Raw genomic sequence first — 26,623 nt, forward strand, 5'->3', positions numbered from 1 at the left:
ATGCTTAAAAATTATTTTCTTAAGTAGGAAAATTTGACCCACTACTCATCCAAAAGTCCACCTTTAAGAGAATTATCATCCAAGAGAAGAAACTCAAAGAAGTTGACTCAGACAACCTTAGGACCCACTCGAGGACTAAAAGAACATATACAAGGAAGAACTCAAAGTCGAGTCAACTCTTTCCACTCAAGGGTCGACCCTCAGCTAACAAGGAGGAGTCGACTCAAATACATTCAAGAGTCAACTCTAAAAAATTTGACATAATATTCAAAACTAGAAGAGGAGTCGACTCTTAGCTAAACACAATCATCCATCATAAACGACTAAGGAATCAACTCTGATATATCTAGGAGTTGGCTTTCAAAGTATGACATAATATATAACAAGAGAGGAGTCAAATCTTCATTCCCAAGAGTCAACTCTCAATGTAGAACGTAATACCAATATAAGCCAAGATTAGTCGACTCGCCCAACTCAGGGTTTGACCCTCAGGTGCACCATGCATCAAACACACAAACTCGTGTCATGTTTACTTGCATGCATGAATATTTTATTAAATCTTTTTATTTAATTACTATTGCATTACATGTCATGCTCAACACACATTTATTAACTTAATCCTGGTTATCCAAATGGGCACCACTCTCTTTGTTACTTAGGCATCATCGGATCATTCAATGGGTGTTCATTCATCCATTTCATTTATAAAACCCATATGGTTACCTTGATGCTTGCACCAGAGTCCAAAACCCTTCGTTAAGGCATTCCTTTTCCTAGAACCTAAAGTTTGAGACCTTATCCCTCTTCTTATAGTCAACGTAGTGTACACTGCTAGGCACACTGCAATAACTCCACTTTTATCTCGAGTATCGGAGCTCAGTATTCCCTAAGCCTCATGGTCCACATGACAAAAGCTCGCTCAATTATCCCAAAAATTCTCCCATGAGGTTAGTGCAGGCTTGTTCACATCTGATAGGTTAGTTCAAGCATCGACAAGCATAAACAATCATTCAGTATAGCTTATTAATAAATATTAATTCATTATGCATCATACGATACCCTCTTGGTACTCTGGGTCAACACCCAAGCATGCTCTTGTAACAAGATAACCTTAGGGTCATTACCCTCGAATAAAAACAACATGTACACACATCCCTTTCAGTTACCTTGAAATTTCTAATTTGAAAATTCTCATAACTGGAATCTGCAAGATTCCATATCCCAAATGCATCATACAACATGCAATATACATCAATGCACTAAATGGGTTGCTCTTGAACCATCTACACTCACATAAGTGTCTCACCATACAAAAGTGGCTCTAAAAACACTAAATATAGGTACTACAGTTTATGCACAACAATTCTCCTGCTGATACATTGAACCTCAGGCTTAACAGCCCATACCCGAAGTCAAAATTCCAAGAAAAACACATTCAGGTATCTCAGAAGTTGACATTTTTATTCAAAGGTTGACTTACTGCTTGTAGGAGTCAACTCTTTTATTCAAGAGTTGACTCTCTGTCTACAAGAGTTGACTCTTTCATTCCAAGGGTTGACTCTTTTATAATAGGGGTTGACTCTTTTATACAAGGGTCGACTCACATAATATAGGGGTCGACTCTCTGTTCCAAAAATGCCTAACATAGTTTTGAAAATGAGGTGTCGACCCTTTATCAACAGAGGTCAACCCTCGAAAACAAAGCAACAAGCATGTTCATGAAGGAGTCAACTCTTGACCAGCAGGAGTCGACCCTAAACAGGGTCAAACTAAAATCCAAACTTCAACACAGAATTTTTCAATGAAAGTTCATAGATTTTCCTTCTAAAATACGAGATGAACATTTTCAATATTATTTTCAACAAGAAAGCCTGATTAAAACGGCATTAAACTTCATACCCATTGAAAAACACATGCATGATTTTAAAACACCATTTCCTAAGTATACAACATCATGGGTATGTGAAATTATGAAAAGTTTGAAGTAAAACATGATTGAGCAACTTTGTAACATTGCAATGAGTTTCTAAATAGAAAACATGCATGATACACAATTAAACACTTCCCAACATGCCAAGATTTTACCTAATCTTGCATGTTTTTCAAACAAACATCATCAAATGGGATGAGTATGAGAGAATGGGGTGAGATCAGAGTGAGAGTGTAGTGCCGGTGAGGGAGATGGAGAGTAAGAAGACGAGAGAAAGTGATTATGTGTAATGAAAGAGAGTGAGTTTAGATTTAAATAAAACCCCCTTATTTAACCTAGCTTAGAGTAGGATAATACATGTCAAAACCAAATAAAATGGTTGTGGCTGAGCTGCCCTTGTTTATGACAGTTGCCCCTGCCAAATTACTTAATTGTGGTTCATGCATTCATTATACCCATTTTGCCCCTTTTTGCCCATTTATTTATAATGGTGTCATTGCCCAATAAAACCAAATTCTTTTAATCAATTACCTAATTTATCCCCTGCCAAATTAAGCCTTCACCATTTTTTAAAATTCCAAGCATGTCCCTTGTCAAAAAAAATACAATTTTGCCCCTACATCACATCGGATTCGATCTAAACCCGATTTTCACAATTTCAGGGTCTATCTATTCAGAATTTAATATTCTATAATATTAAATCATAAATAACACATAAAAACTCGCATCTTTATATAAAAATATAGAGTTAATGAATTTTCAAAAATTTAAGATGTTATAGAATGTCAACCCAAGGGTGAAATTCAACAGTACTGCATCTAACAAGAGCACACGGAAAAGGAAGCCATGTCAAACCCAAAGAGCAAACATGCATAATAGGTAACCTTGTTAGTAATTGAGCCAACCTCATTGTCATGCTCTAGTCAAAATATAGAATGCTTTTGCAGTGGAGCCGTGTTCAGTTGACACAGTTCCTAGTATCTCTGTTTCATAATATTTAATGCATTGTGTACTAATTACTAACTGATACTTTGAAGACAAGTCTACACACTGATTTGTAATTCAGCACCTAATTCTGGGATTCTTCAGAGATGCCTACTTCAAAAGTTGTAAAATTCAATAAGCCATGGTTACGAACACAACCTGATGTCCAAAGTCAGGAGACTCCGTAGCACTCATACTGATATAGCAGTCTTGCCACCATGTATTTTGCAAGCATTATTGGCGAATAATTATGTTGGCTAGATGTAGCAGAACGATGTCCAGAAGCAGCCAGGAAACTATTATTTTCTAATTGTAGGAAAGATGACTATAAGAACTTGAAAGAATGCAGGTTAAGACCCAGAATGATTTTCTTTGTTGGTTCATATCGCCGACCCCAATTGTTTTGGGATGAAGGCGTAGTTGTAGTTGTAGTTGTTGATGCTATTACGATTCAAAAATTAAACCAAGATTAGTAAATTTAAAATTTCCATCTAAAAGATTATTTGAATGGGATTTCTAATACATGATTGGTAAATATCGTTGCCGCATAAGCTTATCAAGATTCATTCTCCATCGTTCGCAGATGATTTTATTGAAAACAGTTTGTTTGATTGTATCAGACTATATCCAGGCAACTTCTTCAAGCCTCTTGCTTTTGCAGCATGCCTTATTCCTTGTGCGTCACTCCATTTTCCAGCACTGGCATACATGTTCGATATGAGGGTGTAAGTGCCCGAATTCTCAGGGTCTAAATTTAGAAGCTGAGTACCTATGATTTCTCCTAACTCAGCATTTTGGTGAACTCTGCAAGCACCAAGCAAAGGTCCCAAGGTGCTAGTATTATGTTTCAATGGAAAAAACTTCATAAGATCATATGCTTCTTTGAGTTGACCAGATCTGCTCAACAAATCAACCATGCAAGCATAGTGCTCCTCACATGGAACGATGGCGTAATAATCAATCATTAAACGAAAGAGAAACCAGCCATCTTCTACAAGCCCGGCATGGCTGCAAGCAGATAAGAGGGAAGTGAACGTTACTTCATCTGGCTCTACTTTTTCTTTTTGCATCTCATCAAACAGCTTAAGTGCCTCCATGCACTTCCCATGCATCCCATATGCAGCAATCACCGTGTTCCATGAAGCCAAAGGCCTATCTATCATGTTATGAAACAAAACCTGTGCATACTTAAATAATCCACACTTTGAGTAAGCCATTACCAGAGAGTTGATGATAGGGACATCTCTCTCTAAGCAAACTCGATATAAATATCCATGAACTGCTTTAACTTGCTTAAGAAAACCAAGCTGAGAACATGCAATTAGCAAACTTGTAAGAGCAATTGGATCAGGCTTCTGCCCTGTTCCCTGCATCAACCAAAACAAAGTCAAAGCTTCATCAGCATGACCCTGGTACACATAACCCATCATCATTGATGTCCACGAGATCAAATCCTTTGTCCTCGTTCTGTCAAACACCACCCTTGCAGCATCAAGTTGCCCCTGTTTTGCATACAAGTCTATAATCTGGTTGGCTACTTCTAGGTTTGAGTCGAACCCACGCTTTATTACGACTCCATGGATCTGACTGCCTTCTCGAAGGTCTGTTGAAAGCACACAGCCTGATAGCAAATTTAATACTGTGGCAACATTGGGTTTGACACCCATTCCCCCCATTAAAGTAAACAAACAGAATGCCGCGTGAACCAACATGTGCCGAAGATAAGCTGCAATCATCACATTGAATGAAACCACATCTCTTGATTCCATTCTATTGAAGATTTCCCTCGCAATGTTTATGCTCTTACATTCAGCATACATTTCAATCAAAGCAGTATTTCCCACTAGATCGAGACTGATTTCTCTTCTGATAATGTACCCGTGAATGCTTAAACCTTCATGAATGCACTTCAAGGTGGTACAACCTAGAAGGAGATTTGAGAGAGTGATCAAATCTGGTGAGAGATATTCCTCATTCTTCATGAAATGGAAAATATTCAAAGCATCCAATGGCAGACCACGCCGAATGTAGCTTGCGATCATGGCATTCCAAGCGACTACTGTTCTTGTTTTTGCATTGTAGAAAAGGTACCTTGCAATGTCCTCCGCACCACAACTCATGTACATGTCAAGAAGACTCGTTTCAAAAACTCCTTCCTCAGTATCCATTTTCCTTCGAATTGCATAACAGTGGATCGACTTACCTATCCTAAGAGACTCTAATCTTGAAGCTGCCTTGAGCAAGCTCACAAGCGTCACACGATTAGGGAAAATTCCTTCTATTTGCATGTCAAACGCCATTCTGAAAGCCATACAAGGGCCAAATTGGGCATCAGCCTGTGCAAAGCCAGAGACCATCGCCGTGTAAACGACAACATCTCTATGCGAAATTTCCTCAAACACTTTGTGCGCATCGTCTAAATATCCATGTTTCATGTAAAAGTCAATAAGGGATGTGCCAACAAACCGATCCCTATCAAGTCCAACTTTAAAACTATCGACATGAATCCCTCTACCGATCTTCAGGAATCCTAGCTCCCAACAGCTCTTCAAAGCAAATGTACAAGCAAAACTGTCAATACCAAGTTCATCCTTCATAGGAGAATACAACCTCAAAACGTCATGAAAGAACCCTGTTCTAAAATACCCAATAATGATACAGCCCCACGACTGAAAATCTCTACAGGCAATAAGATCAAACACCCTTTTTGCTTCATCCAAGCAACCATATTTGGCGTAGCAACTCAAAATCTTGGTACCCAAAAAATTATTCTTATTCACAAGGCCACCAATACATATACAACCATGAATCTGTCTCAAACATTCAATATCCCGACACGTTTCCAAGAGCGAAAGAAATCTCTTTGTATGATCTTCCTTTGCTACATGACTGCGACGCATAAAGAGCCTCGGAACGATGCTCGAGATTGCAAAAGAAGCTAACCTGTAACTGTTTTTAACCGATACAAGGCATCCCAATTGGAAATGTAGCATGCCTATGGAATCATTTTACAAAGTTAGGGTACTTTGAGGAAGAATGTGCTTGGCTCCCTATGGCAGGAATTGGGTGCTCGTATCCAATGTAATCCGTATGATGCTATAGGTTTCGGTGAACTGAACATGGCTTAAAACTTTTTTTTGGGACCAACCGGGCTCTGCGTGGCTGGTGGGACATTGTACGTTCAAAACCCAGTGGTACCTTGAATAGTAACTGGCAGGGTCCGTCTAGCCTCAGCTTGCTTTTTAAAAATACATATCAAATCTAACACCATAGATGTGATCTATATGTTTTGTTTAGAGGGACCAGAACCTCAGGTATTTTAGGCCATCCAAAATAAATGGCTAGGAAGGCATTAATTTTTTTGCTCATAAAAATACATTTTTCCTCAAAAAAAACATAATCCAAGAGTTGATTCCCACTGAATCGAGCATGCTAAATGCATCTAACAATTCAGATCTATCATGAAACAAACAATGGGGGCCTACTGTGGCGGAAGGAGAATATATATATATATATATATATATACGAGAACTGAAGACTATGAGAACCAATCAGAACTGTTCCTTGCTATTAGATCAGATTTGATCGAATGATGGAGACCAATTTTGACTGGTCCCCATCTTTCAAAACTTTTTCATTCACTCTACTTTTTACAAAATTACACTCTCTTGCGCCTCTTCTCTTGTGGCATCTTCAGCCATTGCACAGAAACCATCCTAAGCTCCACAGTGTCACCGTCCGCGATGACAACGATCACCACCACCTACGACCACACGGTGTCTACCCAACTGTCTCACCTGCCGAAATCTTCACCTATGTCGTCATCATCATATTCCGCCACCTCGCAGGGCTTCACGCAATGGCGCTTCTTCCATCCCTAAGACGCCCCTCCTCCACTGCCCAATGGACCACGAGCCGCTCCCTCTGCTTTCACTACCACCTTCGATGTCGGAACTTGCCCCGCCACCATCTCCACCAGTGCCCTACCTGTCAAAAACTTTTAATTTTGAGTTTTATTTTCAAGGTTTTTACAGTGTCATTTCGGCACGGTTGCCTTTATTTTGGGTTTATGGTTCTTGAATATGCCGTTTAGCTGATCAAGCACTTAAGAGGCGTCTTCTTAACAACACGACCTTTAGAACTTCAATTGCTGCATTTTTGAGGTTTCGATAGCTTCATGCGATTGTGTTTTTCAAGCATACAAATTTATGCTTTACTTTACAGTTTGCAATCCCAGGCGAGCATTGTCAAAACATTGACTGCCAAGCATGACTAAAGCTTGAAAAGTCTCAAAGAAGACGAAGAAAGAGAATAGGGACAAGACGTCAGAATTAGCTTTAATAGTTCATTTTGCCTTCTATGCTTTCTAGATGACCCTTGTATCATACCAATGCAAAAAGACATAATTTTGAGTGAAGCCCTTCAGGCTGTATCCTTTACCATATTTCATTTAGCACTTACCCATCTCTCTCTCTCCATGTCTGATGTGTATCTGGCTCTTAAGTTACATAGTAGGGGGAGGGGCTGATCGACTTGTACTCTATTGTGGTTGTTTTGCTCTTATGTTTCTCTTTTGTCTCTCCCATCCAATATTCTGTTGGATGTATTTTGGTAATGTTGAATGGTGAATGTTCTCTCTCTCTATATCTATATATATATATATATATAGTAGTGAAAACCTACCAAACCTTCTCACTATTTTATCAGATTTTTGGGTTTTTTTCAAAATCTAACCTGACTGATGTGATCTACATCGATAGGTTTTCATAAGGTTCAAAAGTCAACAGTCTACAATTTTCATGAATTTTTGAGGCTCCAAAATACCATTTTTTCCATCCAAAATGCATGATCCTAGAGACAATATTTAGTAGATCAATCATGTGAAACACATATGTAAGGCCAGAACTTCTAAAAACACCAAAAATCTAATAAAATATTTTTTAGTGGGTAAGTTTTTAGTAGCTAGGTTTTCATTTTCATATATATATATATAGAGAGAGAGAACTGAATATATGAGGCCCCATTTTTTGTTCGGTTTTTAGTGTTTTATGATAGATTTGACCTGTTAGATGCGTTTAGTGTGATCGATTTAGTGGGAATCAACTCTTGAATCATGTTTTTTGACAAAAAAAATATGTTTTATGAGCCAAAATTAGGGTACTTTCATAGCCATTGATTTTGGATTACCGAAAAAACCTGCATCCAGGTTAGATTCCGACGATCCAAAAGATGGTTCTGACTAAACAAAACCTATAGATCACATCTATGGTGGTAGATGTGAGAAAAAATACTTAAAACTATGATTTTTGAAGAAGCCTAATGAGACTTAACTTAAAAAGAGGCCTAATGAACACATTACTCTATATATATATATATATATATAATGGTAAACTCAAAATATTTCTCTCAGAAGTTCCAACCTCCCACCGATGCTTTCAGTGTGGTCCATTTGTTAACAATCACATGCGGGATGCACTCCCTCCAATGGGCATGGGGACTTGTGAATGTCAACAAGTTGAAAACCTATGCGTGGGTGTACTCCCCAGTGAGCAAGAGGAATATTATCAAGGGTTTTACGAACCAGAGACCAGCCAATGTGTAGTAGCTGATGAGAAGGTTTTTTTCCTTAAATTATTTAAAAAATGCATCTAATGACGTGGGTGTTTTCCTTGGGCCTCGCCAAAAAACAAAAGGATAACGGGTAGGATCAAGTGTTTTAGACATCATGGATCCTGTCATATGACATATGATGGGATCAACCAAATGTTGAGTCTAACTGTTTAACCAAAGGCTAAGATTAAGTTAGTCTGCATTTTCACCTAGATGTGGACTAATCCTAGCCATCTAGATGCCCAACATATGGCAAATTCATTTTCAGATATCTTAAACTCAGGCCGCCATTTAAGCAATAAGGTAGGGTTTATCTTAAATATTTGAAAACTGAGGCATTTAAACATAAATTTGCCATACATTAGTCGTCTATAAATAAATTACCTAAAAGTATGATTTTCAATTGTGAAATATTCGTGCATTGTAAGTAATCAAATTTTTAAGCTCCCAGAAGTCCTACTTATTATTGGTTTTTAGCATACACAGATATTGTTCTCAGGAAAAAAAATCTGATATATATATATATATACACATACACACGTGTGTATGTGTAGATAAGAAATGGATAATTTTTTGTTTTCAATGTTTGATCATATGATTGATAGATAAATCAGCCCTCACAAATGTTATCTGTACAGTTTATTTGGTGGAAACCGTTTATGTGTTTACACGTTTATAAGAAATTTAAAAGTCAATGGTCCATATTGCATTGAAGTTCTGCAATAAAAAATTCAGGTTTTTCTCTTTGAAATAACTTCGTCCAAGGCAAGTTTTCTAGTGAAAACGAGCAATGAGGAATACACTTGCAAATTCAAATGATGCAAAACACCACGTATAAAGATTGAAAATTTTCGATGAAACATCTGAAAATAAGAAATACAAAGAAATTAATCAACAAATTTGTATTTCAACTTATCATTGGCCTTGATGTCCACTTTCCAATGTATATAGAAGCCTACAAAAGGTCCAAAGAAATCCCCATAGTCATTTCAGGCTCACCGCGATGACCCAACCTAGTTATGGTCAAGCAGAGAACTTTACTTTACTTTTTAATGCTTCTCAAACTTTTTTTTAGAAGCATGCTTCTCAAGAATGAAAAACTTGTTTTAACCCTTTCAAACATGAAAGCAAACTTTCTTGTAGTTGAAAATGCACTTAATGCTAAAAAGCGCAATATATTTTTATTACAAGATCCACATGGGTGATAATATAACAAAAAATGACGAATAATTTGATGTTTTTCTCTAAAAACACTACAATTTTTTATATTAAAAAGACTTTTAACCTTAACTTCTCCTATATATACGAACTTTCTTTCAAATATGTGAGTTTTTTTGGAGAATCATTTTTGTTCTCATATCAGTATCTCCCCAATTAGATGTCAAAAACTTTGTTTTTACCGTCATTGAAAAGCTGAGACACAAGCATATACCTTTCATGTTTTAAGTCAAAACTGAAACTCCTCTAAAGTTCTCATTTCTAAGTTTCAAAACCAGAGCAAAAACATGCTCTGCACCCTCTAGGGTTGCACATTTTTTATCTGATCTATGTTATTTTTTAGTCACCTGTACCGAAAATTCAAAAAACCAAAAAAAAAAAAGATAGACCAAGATACTAGCTTTTTACTACTATCAAGATCACATTGATACGATGACGGTTGAAAAAGTCTAAATTATGCGAACTTGTTCAATACGAATACTTGTTCATTTTGTTCAAATTTAACAAGTTGGTATATAATTTTATGCAAACTTCGTGGAAGTCAAAAAAAAAAATGTGGACTTCATTTTTAAGTGAGCATATGCGGCACCCAAAAAGCAAAGAGATATATCGCGCGCGAACTTCATCAGTTCGGTGCATGCGACCAATAAAAAAACATTCCAATGCTGGCTATTTGCTATTTGGACATGATAATATCACAAACTGTAAAGTTTTTAAGAAAATAATCAATTTTACCGATCAACAAAAAAGTTAAAAGATGTATTTAAATAAAAGCAAAAAGTTCATTTCAACTCTTTAATGACTTTATATTCGCTTCAATTGTTGCCTCTTACTCGGTTTCCTGTGCTTCTTAAATGCTTCACACCACACATTTCTTGCATACTCGGCTTCTAACTTCATGCTTTGCCCTTCTCTCACCCACCTCTTAATCTGGTAACCATGGCTAAAAACCACCAACCTGAAAACAAACTAGGAGCCTATGAAAGAGTCTGTCTGCAATAGAAGCAGGCATGGACCGCACTACAATCGTCAGGAGACCCCCTTTGGATCTCATGGGGCGTTAGACTTGGACTTCATGAACAACCTGCCAGCAGAACAAGTTGTAGTGGCTCACAAAGCTAAAACGGTAATGGATTTTGCTATATTCCACACCAAATAATGCACATTATTATGAATAATACAAATTGTTACTCAACAGATGATCAATGGGCCAACCTAAAATTGGGCCCAGATGGAATTTTTACAGAGATCTCTATGGCGGCCGCCACCATCCTCAAAGCCAAGGGTTTCTGGCTACCACTTTTTCCCCAGATACCTTTTCGTTGTTTTCCTAACTCATAACTTCTTTGTTGTGCATGAAGTCGGAGCAGCGCTTGGACATCTCTGCATCCGACGCCGCCTTGTTGTCTTCCCCCATGAGAAAGCCTTCAGTCCAACAGTTTCATCAACTTCAGGATCACAAGTTGGTTGAAGCTCTGCAAGAATTGCCTCATTCACCTCAATGGCCATGCCTGTACATCTTGATCGCCTTCCCCTTGTCGGGGAACCCCACTCATTCCTAGATCCATTTCTCCGTGCTAACCCCGTGTGCCAGAGGCAACCAGATGCCCTCATCAGGCCACCAATCGTCTGAATATCTTCGGCGACCTCATGCCGGGAGAGAGACATGAGACCAGGGAGTATATCCCTCTGAAAGTCTTTTTGTCGTCTGCCTCTCCTTGGCGCTCGCCGAGATGATTGGTTCTTGGCTGGAGATGTATCTGTTTCAGGGCCCTTGGTTTCCTCCTGCTGAGGCTGTGACTTGTAACAGTAATCCTCATCCATTTTAGTATCTCTCAGCATCAAAGTCATTGATTCAAAGAAATCCTCTTCATCAGAAGAAAGTGGATGATCATCACTGTTTGCTCTAGAAATTCCCGTGATAGACTCTATCTGACCAGCACCTGAACAAACATCTGCAAACCATTTCAGTGAATCAATCAACGCTGCCTCCGATTGATTCCAAGAAACACAATCTGATTTCTCCTGAGCAAAAGATGAAATTGTAACAAGCACCTCAGCAGCCATGGTAACAAGTGCCTTTGATGACTCAAATGAGCGATCACCAGCATCCAAATGAAGCTCATCATGCGAAGAACAATGAACTTTTACAGATTCTTCAGTGCAAGAAATTTTCTGAGTCAATATAACAGGCAATATAGGTGTCTGTAACAGAGCAGAATCACAAGGCAGGCTCAAATCTATCTGATGATTTTCATCCACATTCTTGTGAACAAGTTCTGGAAGATTGAGTTTTCTGTCTCGGGGTATCTCTTCAGCCACAGACTTAACAATCTTATGTTTACTCTGACTGACTCTCTCTTCCTTGGAGACTACCCCCTTAGCCATGGAGTCATGCTTCATCTCAAATAAATGAATAGATTCATGCCCACCATCTCCCAAATAGATGGATCTTCCTTCATGGGAACCTAGGGAACTACTAACGATATCTTCATGTGCACGGCACCTACCTGCTTGGACTACTGAGATCTGCTTTCCAAAATCTTGTAACTTGAGATCGTCATGTGTGCTTCGCTGAAATTCACCAAGATGCTCATAATTTTTGGAGGCATCAAATTTTGAGCAATTCTTGGTAGATTCTGAGGGAAAGTTGGGACCAAACGGTTCCTTCGAGAAATCGAGCTTATTGCCGGATGAGCTTTGGGCAACCCCAGCCTCAGGGACAAAAGCTGATTCATTTTTCTTAGCAGGAAGAAACGCAAAGTCCCGCACAAGGCCATGAGCACTATTTGACTGTGATAGACCTCCAGCATCACATGTCTGTTTTTCACACAATGCTGCCATTTCAGATTCAATCTGCAATGGCTTTTCCAGGTCGATGTCGGACATAGGCTGATGACAAAACCGTGAGTGACCTAAACCCGGTTGGGCACTACCATTGTTGACATGCAGAGACTTGTTAGAATGTGTGTTCACCTCAGGCTCAGGCATGCACTGCCTCTCCAATGGGTTACTATGTTTACCTTCTTTATCAAAGTGCAAGTCTTTCTGGATTTGAGAGCCAGTATCATCTCCAAACCCATTTGGAAACGCCAGCGTCAAAGAGATACATTTCCTTGATTTGACATCATGACAATCCAATCCCTTCAAAAACTTCCTAGGACCACTGTCTTCTGAGCGTCCATAACTTGAGCATTCACCATTGTTCAGGTTTGGTTTATCAAAGCCAAGAGAAGGGAAGTGTGGATATGATCCGTTGGCCTCCAGCTCAGACAGTTTAAAACCATTACGGTATGGTGCTTCGCTGCCAACTCTTTGACAGGATCTTAAACCGCCATTTGGATACCACTTCTCTTCAGAAAGCTCAGCACTTTGAAGAGCTGTAAAGTGGGTTTTTCCAGGAAGATCCTGCCCTGTTGGACCATCAAGATATGCCTGTGATCGGATCCCAAAAGGTAGCTGACTGCTTATGTTCATTGACCGTCTCCAGGGAAAAAGTTCTGCAGAGGCAGTCATATCAGCCTGGGAAAGAACTGAAAAGGTGCCAGGCAATGAAGCTGATCGAGTGGTGGCTCCTGCAGTGTTGAGATCGAGAATATTCATCTTAGGCAATTCCATGTGAGCATCGCCCTGATCCTTAAACCACAACTCCTTTTGTTTTTGTAGAGGCAAACAAAATGTGGAGAGTTCACGAGATTTCTCAAAATCAAACTGCTCCTTGTCATTTCTATATCCCTGAGGAAATGGAGCGCCCATACTTCTATACTGCCCTGTAAGAATGAAGCAGCAATAGAATATCAGAAAATAAGACTGTTTGATGTTTGAATCGCATCAGAAATGTAATTGAGAAGGAATCAAAGTGGTTCTTGACTAATACAATCAGATCTCTTTCATGACATAGCATAACCATAATCATAATTTATCACATTCCAAAAGGTTTTCGTTTTTTCAAAAACCAAAAACTCCAAATATTGAGATAATTGGCAAAGAAAAAAAATCCAAACTGAAGACAACTCCAAGAGGTTGCCCGCGTGGTCTCAGTTCATGGATAGGCATGTCTCCCCTACCCCTAGTTCGAGGGGCATCCCCCTTCCGCAAGGCAAAGCAGGAGGCTCCTTGGGGCATAGAGTTTTACGACACCAGGATGGTGAACATAAGTATGGCAGGATAAGACCAGGACGGCCAGGTTTCCAATCATAGGTGTGGTTTCTCTGTATAATAAACCAAATCTTGAAAATCTCATTTTCCAATTATTTTAATTCTAAAATTTGTATTTTTATTTAAAACCAAGGATTCCCACAGAACTTTTTAGCTTATCCTGAGAAAAGCCATTGTTGATAATAGCACAAGACTGATATTCATGACTACTATACAAGGCATTGAATGACATAATAATCCAGCACGGAGTCTGGTGACTCAACCAGAGTTGTCAGAATCTAAGAAATAGGCCACTATCAACTTAGACATCAAAGAAATAGGCTGAATGGACTCAGAACCCCACTGGTGAGTTAGTAATGGGACTTGATGTAACTGTTATCCAATCGGACCCAAAGGATTTGCAACAGAAGTTTGGCATTCCATCATCATTAAAAAAAACTCAAACCTAAAGTGTACAACAGGATGTGTGAATGCACACAGATAGAAACATATACCCACACATGCATTCACAAGCACAATATAGGTCGATTGCAATGTGTCTGTATGCTACATAGTTTCAAAAGCTATGGTGATGGAAGGCCCATACAACCATGAATATGAACAAGGGTTTGTTTGGTAATTATCCAAACAAAAAACATGTAATCACGTCAAAACAGCATGAAAAATGCTAAAGAAAAACATTAAGCAAGCACCAAGCCTTCCCTACTGTATAAGTTTAAGCAATAAAAGTTATTCTGAAATCTTCCAAGAAACCAGATTACCATGAAGCTGAAGATTTTTTTATCTTCAAATTCCTAAATCTCAATCATCGATAGCTCTTTCAAAAAGTATGATTTATTTTAATCTTACAATATAAGATATTAGCCACTGCTCATTCCATCAGTCACAGTCATTTGGAAGTGGTGCCACAATGTGTATATACATAGAATACACACACACACACACACACGTGAAAGAAAGTATAAGCATGGAGAAACATAAAGGCACAACCCCAGGTATACAACAAAAAACTAAGAGATCTGGAAAACAGAAATTTGAGCTCTTCTTTTTCCAGTTTTAGTACAAAACTGGAGTACTCTTTACAGTGCCAGCATGATGGTATTGCTAATATCTATAAACTCAATGATTATATCTAGTATTTTGGGAACACAGGTATTTTCTTAATCTATTTCTCTAGAAGATCGCCGGAAACATATAACAAAATTTTCAAAATCTCAAATATGTTCATGACAAGGACTGTAACCAATTCAAAATAGAAAATTTGGAATGAGTGGCATAATACAAGTGCCAGACACACATCTAAACATTGGATAGCTTCACGTGACATGAATCATAAGATGCAAAAGATGTAGCCATAAAGCTGTTTGTCAAGAATATGCTTGCTTCAATGGATGCAAAACACTTCACTAACTCCTGGTAAGGTAGAAGCTACAAACTTAGATTAACAAATGCCTACAAGAGGATGTCCAGAAAAAAAAAAAACTCATATGTTGTTCCAACCTTTCAACACACAGGATATAAATATCAAACACATCCATAAATCAAAGGTCGACAAAAGCAAATGGAATGTTTGCTTGGTAAGTGTTTCTACATAACTGATTTACATGGGTTGAATGCAATTGCCAATGCAAACATCTAAACATGGTGAAGGTTCATACCACCCACGGTGGCCAGTTCTGAATGTGATCAAATGTAGATGCACTTTATTTAAGCCCTAATTAGGGTTACAAAATGAATGAATTTATTGTGTGCACACAAGTGAATTATGGTTATGTTAACCTCTCCAAACCTTGCCAGTTACCTCTTCTTCCTTTTCCTTCTTTCTGATAAAATGTTATGACCAAATTGGATAACCTACAAAACTGGGAATATCCACGTCCTGACATACAATGACACGAGTTCAGGTCATGGCAAGTCGGACATACAAGATCCCAAACACAGTCAAATGTTTCATCTATTCTTTTGAACCAGGCATTTTAATTAAAACATACACAAAACTCGGGTTGGATCAGAATCCAACAGAAATCAGCACTCAAACCCTACATCATTACTTATGGACCCATATCTAGGTAATGCTGTTCAGGTCCGATCAGTACCAGACCCCATGTCCAACTCATTGACAGCCATTGAGCACCATAGGTTTCTTTATCTAACATGTACGGAAATATTATATGATTTATAGAAAATTTGAAAGCTAGATAAAATAGAGAAAATTTCAACACAGATATAACAAAATGCAGATGGCATACATATATAATGTGCATGGAAATTCCTAACTGTTAATCATGCTTTTCTACAGAGAAGGCCTCTTCCAAATTAATCGAAACAAGGGATAGGAAACTCCTAAGAAACTCGAGTTTCCACATTTTCCCCTGTAAACATGGCACTTCAGCAATAATATGATAACATTTGATCTCATACGCAAAAGAATGATTCTGGCAGAATAGTTGGTAGGGTAAAAGTATAAAGATCTTTGTGATACCATGTTCAGAGGAGAATTTGGTAATTTAAGCTTCGTTAACTGAGTTGAACCATCTACTCATATGAGAGAATAAGAAGCCTACCATATAACAAATAACCATCACATAATATGAACCAAATTTTCAGATAATTGTCCTATTATGTAAAGTTTTTTTTTAATGGATGAATTTATATAGAGCACATATATGCAAAAAACTGATGCATTAACTTATGTGTGATTAACATTAATCAAGGAAAAAAGAAAAAACTCTTACCAGCCCAAAGATTTGAGGAATGCCAATCACCTTTACTTCCCTCACATTCTGAACCAAAAAAATTCCAGTAATGCCCCTGACTATCATTATTATTATTACCCTGAATATGATCTTTTGGCAGTCCAAAAGAACTTGCACTTGGTCGCAAGGGCAATTGTCTGGCTCTAATCTCATCTACAAAGACCCCTGGAACTCCAGAACTTGTTGTTGCTAACTCCTTATCACATAATCCTTGATAGGTACAATTCAAGTCAAATGTCTTGTAAACATGGACACTTGGTGAATGTGTATCGGGTTTTTGATGATCACCCTTCATACTTGCATTGCACCCAGTGCCAAGAGTTAGCTTTACCTCACTCTCAGTTACAAGACCAGGATCCTTGTCAAGAGAATACTTGACTCCAAATAAAGATCCAGATGATGCTTCAAGAACTTTTACCTCCTCAACTGACAATTCTCTGTCTTCATTGTCAATGTACTTATCAGCTGGAAGCTGAAGATCAATAGCTTTTGGTGAACACTTGTTCTTTCTAGAATTTGGTAGTTGTTCAGAGTACTTTTGCAGGCTGCAATTCTCCTTTAAAAGAGTAAGTGAAGACTGCATGTTATCAGTGTCTGAAGCAGACTGTCTACTGCAACTTGAACTTACCACAGATGGCAAAGGCATTTGCCAGATTTTCTGTGAATTGTCAGATATCATTTGTAATAGACACTGGCTATCATGCATGGCTTCCATTGGTAAGGAGTATGTGCTCATTTCTTTCCTTCTCAGGTCATCCATCAAGTCCTTTTGCACTTGATATAGGCGATGCAGTTCGCAAACCTAGATAACAAGAACAGGTTATTATTACTCAGAAGGCTAGCTAGTCTTGAACCCAGACGATAATGGGTGCATCAGATCATGCTGCAGAAAAAAATAATATCTTGTACAAAGGGTCCTACAGAACGAAGAGCCCTGGTAAGAGTTAGTATGGAATACCTGCTTCCGAAATATGGCTTCATGCTTGAGCATTGTCTGCTTCAGTACCCCCTTCTCATATTCAGAATAACCATCTGTATTCTGCTGCATGAAACCATTACAGAATTCCCCTCCTTTCATCATCCTATCTTCATAAAATTGTGAATAAACAGTACTCCTTACATCATCATTCAGATCCTTCATGTGGTAATATCCAGGCAAGTAACTGCTACATTGCACTTTTGCTCCCATTCCTACTCTTTTAAAGGAGAGTGTGATAGGTACCAACAGTATTAGCCGAGTTAGAAGGATTCTGCAAAAAATATCAATAATAACTGAAAAAGCTCATAGTAATTAATATGAGTTTGGCAGTATGTTTACAGATGAGATAAATTATGTATCAGATGAACAAGAAGTTCTGGGCTTGAGATTTAGCAAAACATGGAAAAAGAATGAAATAGCATGTATTCGATTAGATAAGATATGCAGGTGTAATAACCCCAACTAATAAGAACTATAAGTTAAATGCAAGACATCGAGATGTGATCATATACAAAACTCAACAAGGTATAATTGTAATGATACAACTTGATAGACACAAACACTATATAAATTTGTGCATGCTAAGACAAGAGAGTTTTCTAGGCTTACCAAATTTCATGAAAACAAGTATACATGGTCAAGCTGTAGCAGCATGCTGAACTTATCAGCAACATCAAGCTCTTTCATCATGTTGAAAGCTGAAACTTGTCAAATTCTTTCCAATTTATCTTCCCCTTGTATGCGATGTGACCCACTGATTACCATCATCATAATTCAATTGCACTCCCAATATTCACATTAACAGCTCCTTTTTCAAACTTTCAATCTACCTGATAATGGTGGAGCATAAAATAGTTATTTAAATAATAATTTCCAATTTTGCAATTAAATGGAATTGATAACAATCATGCAGTTAGTCATTCAATAATCACCACTAAATATCAACATGATCATAACATTCCAGCTCTCTTGTTATGCAAGCAGATTCCTGGAATATGGAATATTTCTAAGGTTATAGCCTGCAGGGCCTAGATGCAAATTCTAAAAAACCAAAAGGAAATCCAGTCTTTAAGGCCAAGCCCTTGGAGTATCCCATGTGTGAATTTATAAATTGGAAAAGCACAATCACCTACATGACATACATCATCATATAAAGATTCCAACATCATGTCTTGGGAGAACATGATATCAAGAACCTAGACAGCATCAGCAGAGGCAAGCAACAAGAACATCTTTATGGAGGAAGCACATAGCTATACCACATAAACAATTTGATATAAATGTGCATGTGTGCACGTGAGAGAGAGAGAGAGAGGCAGGATTAACAATAAATTACCATGCAGCTTTTTTCATTTTCTCTTGAAGATGGGAAAGGCAGGAATCTGCAACAAAGAGGATCTAAGAAAACAACCTGCTACAAAAGGAAGACTGTGAAAGGGCACATCCCTCAGTATAAACCTCTAGAATGGAATTTAGTGATTTCCCGTCTGTTGATTTGACACTGGAAAATTCTGTTTTAGTGAATTGTGTTCAGATGCTTATTAATAATAACTTGAAATGACTCGGCTGCCGTAATTGGAATCCATAACTTATCAAGAATGTCATAAGGCTGTCCATCGCTAAATGCCAGTTGGTACATCCAAACTGGAAAAAGCTGCAATTAATGATCCTACTCCAGCACATGTTATGATTATTCATATAGAATCATTTTTTCTATCAATTTTTTCTGCTAGGAAAATGCAGCATTCTGTAACCACAACATTCTGACCTTCACAATAAACATCTTATAAACTAAATATTTTTTCATAGATCCATGTATTGGTACTGTAGTTAATTATACGATTAAAATTCCCAGTAAACTGCTCCCTGATTTACAAAATCACCATTGTCTACGATGTCTTCATTCATTACCAAGAAATAGAATGGTTCTCGCATGAATCTCTTTCACACGACACAGACACTATTCCAAATGAAATGAAAAGAGATTCATGCAAAATTCCAAATGAAAGACCTCCAAACCGAGTGTAGAACAAAAAGTCCATCTAACAGAAGGGCAACCATTTTTCACTTTTCTTTCAGCATAACACCCAACAACTACTGGCAGAATGAGATATGCAGAAATAGCATCTACCACACCCCCGACCACATTAAACTCTGCATCCCAACCAACCTTAGATTCTCGTACCAATGAAGTCCATCTAAAAAGAAGACGAACCTCACATGGATTTGAATTGATGATGATATCAATGCCAATGATTCCTTCGCTATCAGTGATATCAGTATCTTTTAATAATAATCTTTAGAAAAAAAATCAGGAAACGCCAAATCTTCATGGCCCCAATTCTACACAGTAACAATCCCACATCAATCTGCTCGCAGGTTGCGTTGATCAAACCATCCATCACAGAGAGAGTATGCATATGCTACCATAAAGAGAAGAAATAAGGAACTGACCTAAACATGCATACTAACTCAGCATGTTAGTGAGGTGATCCCATTGTAAGCTTACGAACATTCAGTTCAAAGAAATTTGACACCTAACAGAAACAACACTGAGGCAAGATGAAGCAGAACTCCTCCAAAATGCTAAGACTAAGCTCCACAAATGCAGATTTACACCAGAATTTGCAATGATCGGATTCACGCCAAACAAGCAGGAATCCACGATTTATAAGCAGGCTCAGAACTCACTTAGTATGCCCCCAAACAAAAGAAATAGTAAAAAAATAAAAACTTATAACCAAATTTCGGCATAAAGTTCATCAAACGCAGACCTCAATGTCGCATTCAGACTAACATCCGCGAAGAACCCCCCAAAGGCACAAATAGCTTTACAAGAAAACAAAGAAAATAAAAATCAAATCCACTTAACACTAGAAATCGAATTGATAAACGCTCCAAATTCTCAAAAATACATTTTTAAGAACAGAAGCTGACGAGTCGGTCATCGATCTAGTTAACACGAGAATCTCAAAAATGCAGGTTTTAGGAACACAGGCTGACGAGTCAATCATCAAACTAATTAACTCGATTTATTTAAAAAAAAATATATATATATATATATATATATATATATATATATATATATATATATATATATATATATATATATATAAATCGCGGCTTCACTCCGGATATCACGCAGGAACGTTCAGGCTAAAGTAGAAAGCAAAAAAGAAAAATCTAACCAGAAAAAAAAAAACTCTTTTCCTGAATTTGTCAAAATCAGGAGAAGACGTCCATCAAACGACATCTTCCTCGAACCCCAAACCGAGAAACACGATTTCCGCGTGAAAAAACAAAGAAATCAAGAACGTAAATCTACAACTAAACCACAGATCTCCAACTCCTGAGAAAAGAAACAAGCTCCAAAAAACAACACACGCCAAAACTTCCATTAACCACTCCAGCAAAACCCCAAATTTTCCACAGAGAGAGAGAGAGCGTGCATCCACCTGGATCGTCGTCGTCGTCTCCGCCAGAGACGTCATCGGCTGCTACTGCTGAGGAAGCGAAAAGACGGGAGGAAGGGAATCGGAATGCGAGGCACAGAGCCAGCTCCGGAGGAACCCGCGCGCCTACCCATCGACGCCCTTCTTCACGGAGCCCAATGCCGCAAGGGAACTAGCAGCGGAGTCGCCGGAGAAATCTCGGAATCCGGCCGGCGCCGGCGTCATAGTCCGTCGGGCGACTGGCGTGTCAGGCCCCCAAATCTTCTGAAAATGGATGATCTATCGTTGTTTGTTGCCTTCTGACGCAGCGGGGCCAGCAAGACAGACACAGAGAGGGAGAGAGAGAGAGAGAGAGAGAGTCCGTTTTGGGGGGTTGTGTGGGGAAAAGGGAAGGAGGAGGATGGCGGAGAGAAGAGGTTCAGCGATAGAGAGAGAGAACCTTAGATAAAGCGCTCTCCCCACTCACAGAAAACACAATGACCTCTCTCTCTCTCTCTCTCTCTCTCTCTCTCTCTCTCTCTCTCACCATTTTTATTTTCTTTTGTTATTCTTATTAATGATATTTCTCTGATTCTCTTTCTCTCTCACACACACTCGCATCTTGAGAGGCTTGGAAACGTAGAAACAGTGAAATGGAATTTGTCAACATTCGGTCCCTAGCATGCGTGCCTTCCTCCCCTCCCCTCCCGCACGTGCAGAAGGAGATCAGGTGCATGACATGGGAGCTCCTCTCGGCTCGGCCGGTTCGCCTGCTGTCTCGCGTATCGCTTAATCGCTGCAGGGCCCAACCGCAATTTAATTTTTATGGTTTCATGAAATTTTCGACAGATTTTCAAAGTCGTGATTATTTTTGTGCTTTACCAGGATGTCGCTTTCTGTTTTCTTTTCTTTTTTCTTTTTTCTTTTTTCTTTTTTTTTCGTTGAGAAAAAAGACATGGAATTCACGATATTTGTGACCCCTGTTTCCTTTTTCGTTTGGAGGGCAAGCAGAAACGGTGAAAGTGGGGCCTACAAGATCTCCATCAACTGAGATGTGCGGCGGGGATTAATATATGACCAGATGTGCCCATCGCTTGGTGGGATATGGCTTGGGTGATGCCAGTGTGATCAGGTTATTCTACTTCACAATGCACTTCCTCCAAACCCGTAACATTAATGCTCTAACCTGGTTTACTACCCTTCCAAGAGAAAAAGAAAAAAAAAATCCAAAGTAAAAATTAAAATCTTCTCTTTCTACTACACCCACCCAGATCACCCCGAGGAGAAGGTGCTTGACCTTTTCACGACGCTCACTAAGTGTGTGGGTGTCTTTAACTGGTGGGCTCTATAAAGACTTGTGTCAGTGAACCCACTTAAAGTTTACATTGCAGGAGAGTCGAGCTCATCAAATGACCCGGTTCTCGACAAGATTTTCTCATCATAAAAAAAAAAAAAAGAAATCATGCCTTGCTATTCCAAACAAGGCAAGAAATCTTTTATACAAAAATCATCTCTTCCTATTCCTTGGTACCTATGTCACGGTTCATTGACCAATGGGGGCTCCCCTTGTCTGGCAGAAACAGTCAGTGCACGTCACCTTGTGTTGGGACGTTGCAAGTTCGAATCCCAATGGTTTATGGTTTTATAACCGGTAGGGTCTGCCCAACCCTAGCTTTCTCTGTCTAAAAAATGCATATTGGTTCATTGATTTTTTTTTTCTTTTTGAAAAGTAAGATACAGTGACATTTTTCAAAAAAAAAAAAAAAACTAGTTTTGATTATTTTCATATATAATTGTATTGAAATAATATTAAAATTTTGAATTATTGTAGGTCGATATGTCATGACGTGTCTGACTCATGTCACCGTGATGCCACCCCTAAACGTGGCATTATTTGATAAGCACTGAACTCTATGGAGAAAGTCTGTGCAAACTTATATGGTCGAAATACGTCCAAGTCTTGAACTTCAAGATTTTTCATCGAGCAAGTCTATTTATTTATTATAACTTGACAAGCCAGCTAGCATAACACCCAGTGAGCTCGTCGTTCCGATTCAGATCTTTAAACCGATACGTCTCAATGACGAGACGAGCCACGAGTCGTTAATAACTCCGTGGCTTCCGTTAGTTTCGGGTCGCCGTCTCCCCCTGTGGACAGCAACAGACTCTTTGTCAGTGGATGAAGTGTGCATAGTCGGATTTATCCCTCTCTATTGAGGAATATAGCAAAGAAGTCCCGATCCAGTTCGAACTTCGAAGGGAATGACGAGCGTATCCTGCAGAGTACGGTCAAGGGATAAACTCGTCATTTTGTTAGACAAACCAGACTGACAGATACTAAGGGCCTGACTGTTATGAGCTTTTTGGGGATATTAACTTTGACTATATTCGAATGGGACTTGATTGCCCTCCAAACATTCTTAAAATGGCTTAGGTATCCTCAGCCATTTTCCCACCTCAAATCTATCTTGAGCCGTATTGGATCCGGTACGGTTCCCCTTATTCTTCTCGATTTTCATATTTTGTGCTCTAGCTGATGAAACTCTTGAATAATTAATCATTCCAACAGTCCCTCTGGCTCCTCTCATTCATTATAAGTAGGGGGTGTCAACGGGTCCGGTTTGGTTGGGACCCAGGTAGAATCAGACTTGGATCAGATTTTTGGGTATAGTATCAAGTCTGGACCCTAGTCTGATCGGGTATATATAAGATAAACTATACCTGAATCTGATGAGAACTAAATGAACCAGACCTGAATCATACCCGATAAAATATACATTGAAAATTTGTGTCTCTTAATTAGAACTCGGGTCAGGTATAAAATTTCACAAACTATACTCAGGCCCATGTATTAATCGAACTTTTGAGTCCAGACCCAGGTCTTATTCAGGTCTTCTTATTTGTCATCATACCGACACCCTATAGCGTTTGGTTCAGGTCGGGTCCGGGTAAACCCTACCCATTGACACCCCTAATTATAAGAGGCCATGCTGACCATCCATCTCAACATTTCTTGATATTGATATGGACAATGCACTCATCTAAAAAAAAGTGCCAAGATGGATGATTGTCAGGTGGGGCCGCGGCATGGTCACCATTTAGCGACACTGCACATAATATGAAGTCATATTCAAGTGGCTACTTTTATAATTGAGGACAAGTCAAGCGTTTGGAAAGCCCCTGTTTGCGTGTTGAAAATACATCAAGAATCTGCACTCTTCACTCGCAAACAAACAAGCCGAATGGTTGTTTACTCTTGGAAGTGAGTTGAAACTGCTTCGTTTTCTTCTTATTTTTAATTTTTGTGAGCAAATTTATATATGCATTTGGGATAATGCTTGATTATTGTGACGATGAAGCAAGTTGGCATATAGCCTCTAGTGGGTATCTGAACATGAAAGTGTTTAGTTTTTTTTTCTTCGGTAAAAAATCGATATAGACTATAAAAAATTCTTGGGAGGTCACCCATCGCAGTACTACTCCGGCCCAAGCACATTAACTTTAAAGCTCTGCTAAGATCACCATCAATTTGAGAATACTTACTTATACTAATTCAATTGTCCCATTCGACCTGACTTTGGCAAGCTAGCTATTGTAAGGTTGTAGCAAAACACAATCTAAGTGTTGAGTTGCAAATCTAAGAAGGAAACAATTATGAATGAGTCAACCGTTTTAATTAGGCATATAGACTTCCCACATTGACATGCGTATAGATAGTGTGATACTAGTGACGTAGTTCTCAAATTCCATATGATACCTGGGAGTCGAGCTGCTAAACGAACCGAATGAGCCAAGCTTGGGCTGTTCGGGCTTGGCACCTTAAGTGTATTCCTTTGTTCGGGCTTGGCTCATGAGTTCATCACAAGCCGAGACAAGCTTTAAGAGATGTCTCATTTTCTAAAAAAATGTGTTTTTAATTTTTTTTAAAGAGTTATAATATATAAAATATATATATATATATATATATAATACATGTATAAAACATATATAATATGCATTATATATATATATAATATAAAATATATGTATTATATATAAATATATAATATAAAAAACACCCTATATGAGCTGAGCTTTCCATGTTTGTCCATGGTTCATTTATCTAAACGAGCTGACTCATAGCCAGGCTCATCGAGCTCAATTTCTAAGCTGAGGAGAGGTTCTCGCACAAGCCAAGCTAAGCCAAACAGCGAGTTGCTCATCTTATTTCTACACCCTACTTGGGAGCAATAATGCAACATTTGAATTGATCATACGGGACTTGCAGTGTTATCTTTTGCTTGTAGTTTTTTTTTTTTATTCAAAATAGGTTGTTTGATTGCTTAATGTGTTACTTTGCAAGATGATTTTGGCTATAGTTATGACATGTTTGGACACCATATGATGGAAGCAGAATGGTTTATTAATCAGTGGCGTAGCTAGGATTCATGGGAAGGGGGGGGGGGGCAAACAGGGGTGTAGGAAAAAAAAAACTGGTTTGATAGCCGGAGGGTTCGGGGGCAGCGCCCCCGAAAAAAAAATTTTTTGAGATAAAATAAAAAATGGCTACAATTATTAATAAAAATCTATTTCATATGGACAAATCAAACTATTTGCTGCAGTCAGGGCTGGGCTAGGACTGGGCTAAAAAAATGGATAAAAATCTATTTTATATGGAATCAGGGCTGGGCTAGGACTGGGCTTTTACAAAAAAAAATTAACTGTTTCCGGAGGCAGGACTGGGCTGCCCCCCCCCCCAAAGCTCCGCCTATGCTTATTATGTTTACATTGAATTCATGATCACCCTCTTTTTGTAAATTAAATACTCATGTTCACTATGCCATCTCTTGTGATTAAAATGGAACTTGATGATATTTGTATTAGGGGTTTATATTATTTGAAGAGAATCTTTGAAACATTATAAATCCCAATGTCATGCATCATAAACCATATAAACCTATGCATGCATCATATAGTATGAAATTTACACTTGAAAGAATATTGTTGCCTTCTATGCACTAAAAAGGCAACAAACAACAATGTTTTCTATGACACAGTGACACACCTTTCAGAATGCATGTCATGCGTGACACGTGTCAAATATGTTATGACACGCCAAAAATAATCCTGTCAGGTATAAACACTATTTTAATTTTTTATAATATTTCAAAAAAGATATGTTTTTATATATATTAAAACATAAAAAATATATTTTTTATTATATTAAAAAAAACCGTCATTTCATGTCTTATTTTTAAAAAACTTCAAACTCACGTGTTAGGTTGTACTAGTATAGATCTTTGTTACATATACATTTTGGAGATTTGCAAGGATCTCTCTCTTATGGCGAAAAACCCTTGTTGAGAACCGGGTCATTTACCGGGCCCGCTCCGGTGGGTCACTGACACCCAAGCACTTAAGGAACCCACCAGTTAAAAGGCACCTACACTCCTGGTAGGAGTTGAACATGGGACGAAGGTGTCAGCACCTTCTCCCCAAGCTCCTTGCCACTCGGGCGTCCCAGGTGAGTGTAATGAGAATAAATTAACACACCATCATTTCCCTTGCATACATTTAG

The 26,623-nt window shown here is 38.4% G+C and overlaps 2 protein-coding genes across 2 annotated transcripts; both read right to left on the minus strand.

Annotated features, from left to right (window-relative positions):
* Positions 1-3,477: 3,477 nt before the first annotated feature.
* LOC149848886 (pentatricopeptide repeat-containing protein At2g03380, mitochondrial-like) lies at positions 3,478-5,907 on the minus strand. Its single transcript, XM_090005629.1, has one exon. It carries the CDS (start codon positions 5,905-5,907, stop codon positions 3,478-3,480), a length of 2,430 nt encoding a protein of 809 aa, XP_089861755.1.
* A 4,954-nt stretch (positions 5,908-10,861) lies between these two features.
* Positions 10,862-21,603, minus strand: LOC149848887 (uncharacterized). Its single transcript, XM_089997863.1, has 5 exons — positions 21,091-21,603; positions 18,245-18,465; positions 17,615-17,906; positions 16,636-17,458; positions 10,862-13,512 (listed from the first exon to the last, which is right to left on the minus strand). Exons 3-5 carry the CDS (start codon positions 17,843-17,845, stop codon positions 11,078-11,080), a joined length of 3,489 nt encoding a protein of 1,162 aa, XP_089853989.1. The 5' UTR covers positions 17,846-17,906; positions 18,245-18,465; positions 21,091-21,603; the 3' UTR covers positions 10,862-11,077.
* Between the last annotated feature and the right edge of the window lie 5,020 nt (positions 21,604-26,623).

This window comes from Nuphar pumila, chromosome 1 (assembly GCF_984573655.1).
Source record: "Nuphar pumila chromosome 1, dmNupPumi1.hap1.1, whole genome shotgun sequence".
Classification (NCBI taxonomy): Eukaryota; Viridiplantae; Streptophyta; class Magnoliopsida; order Nymphaeales; family Nymphaeaceae; genus Nuphar; species Nuphar pumila.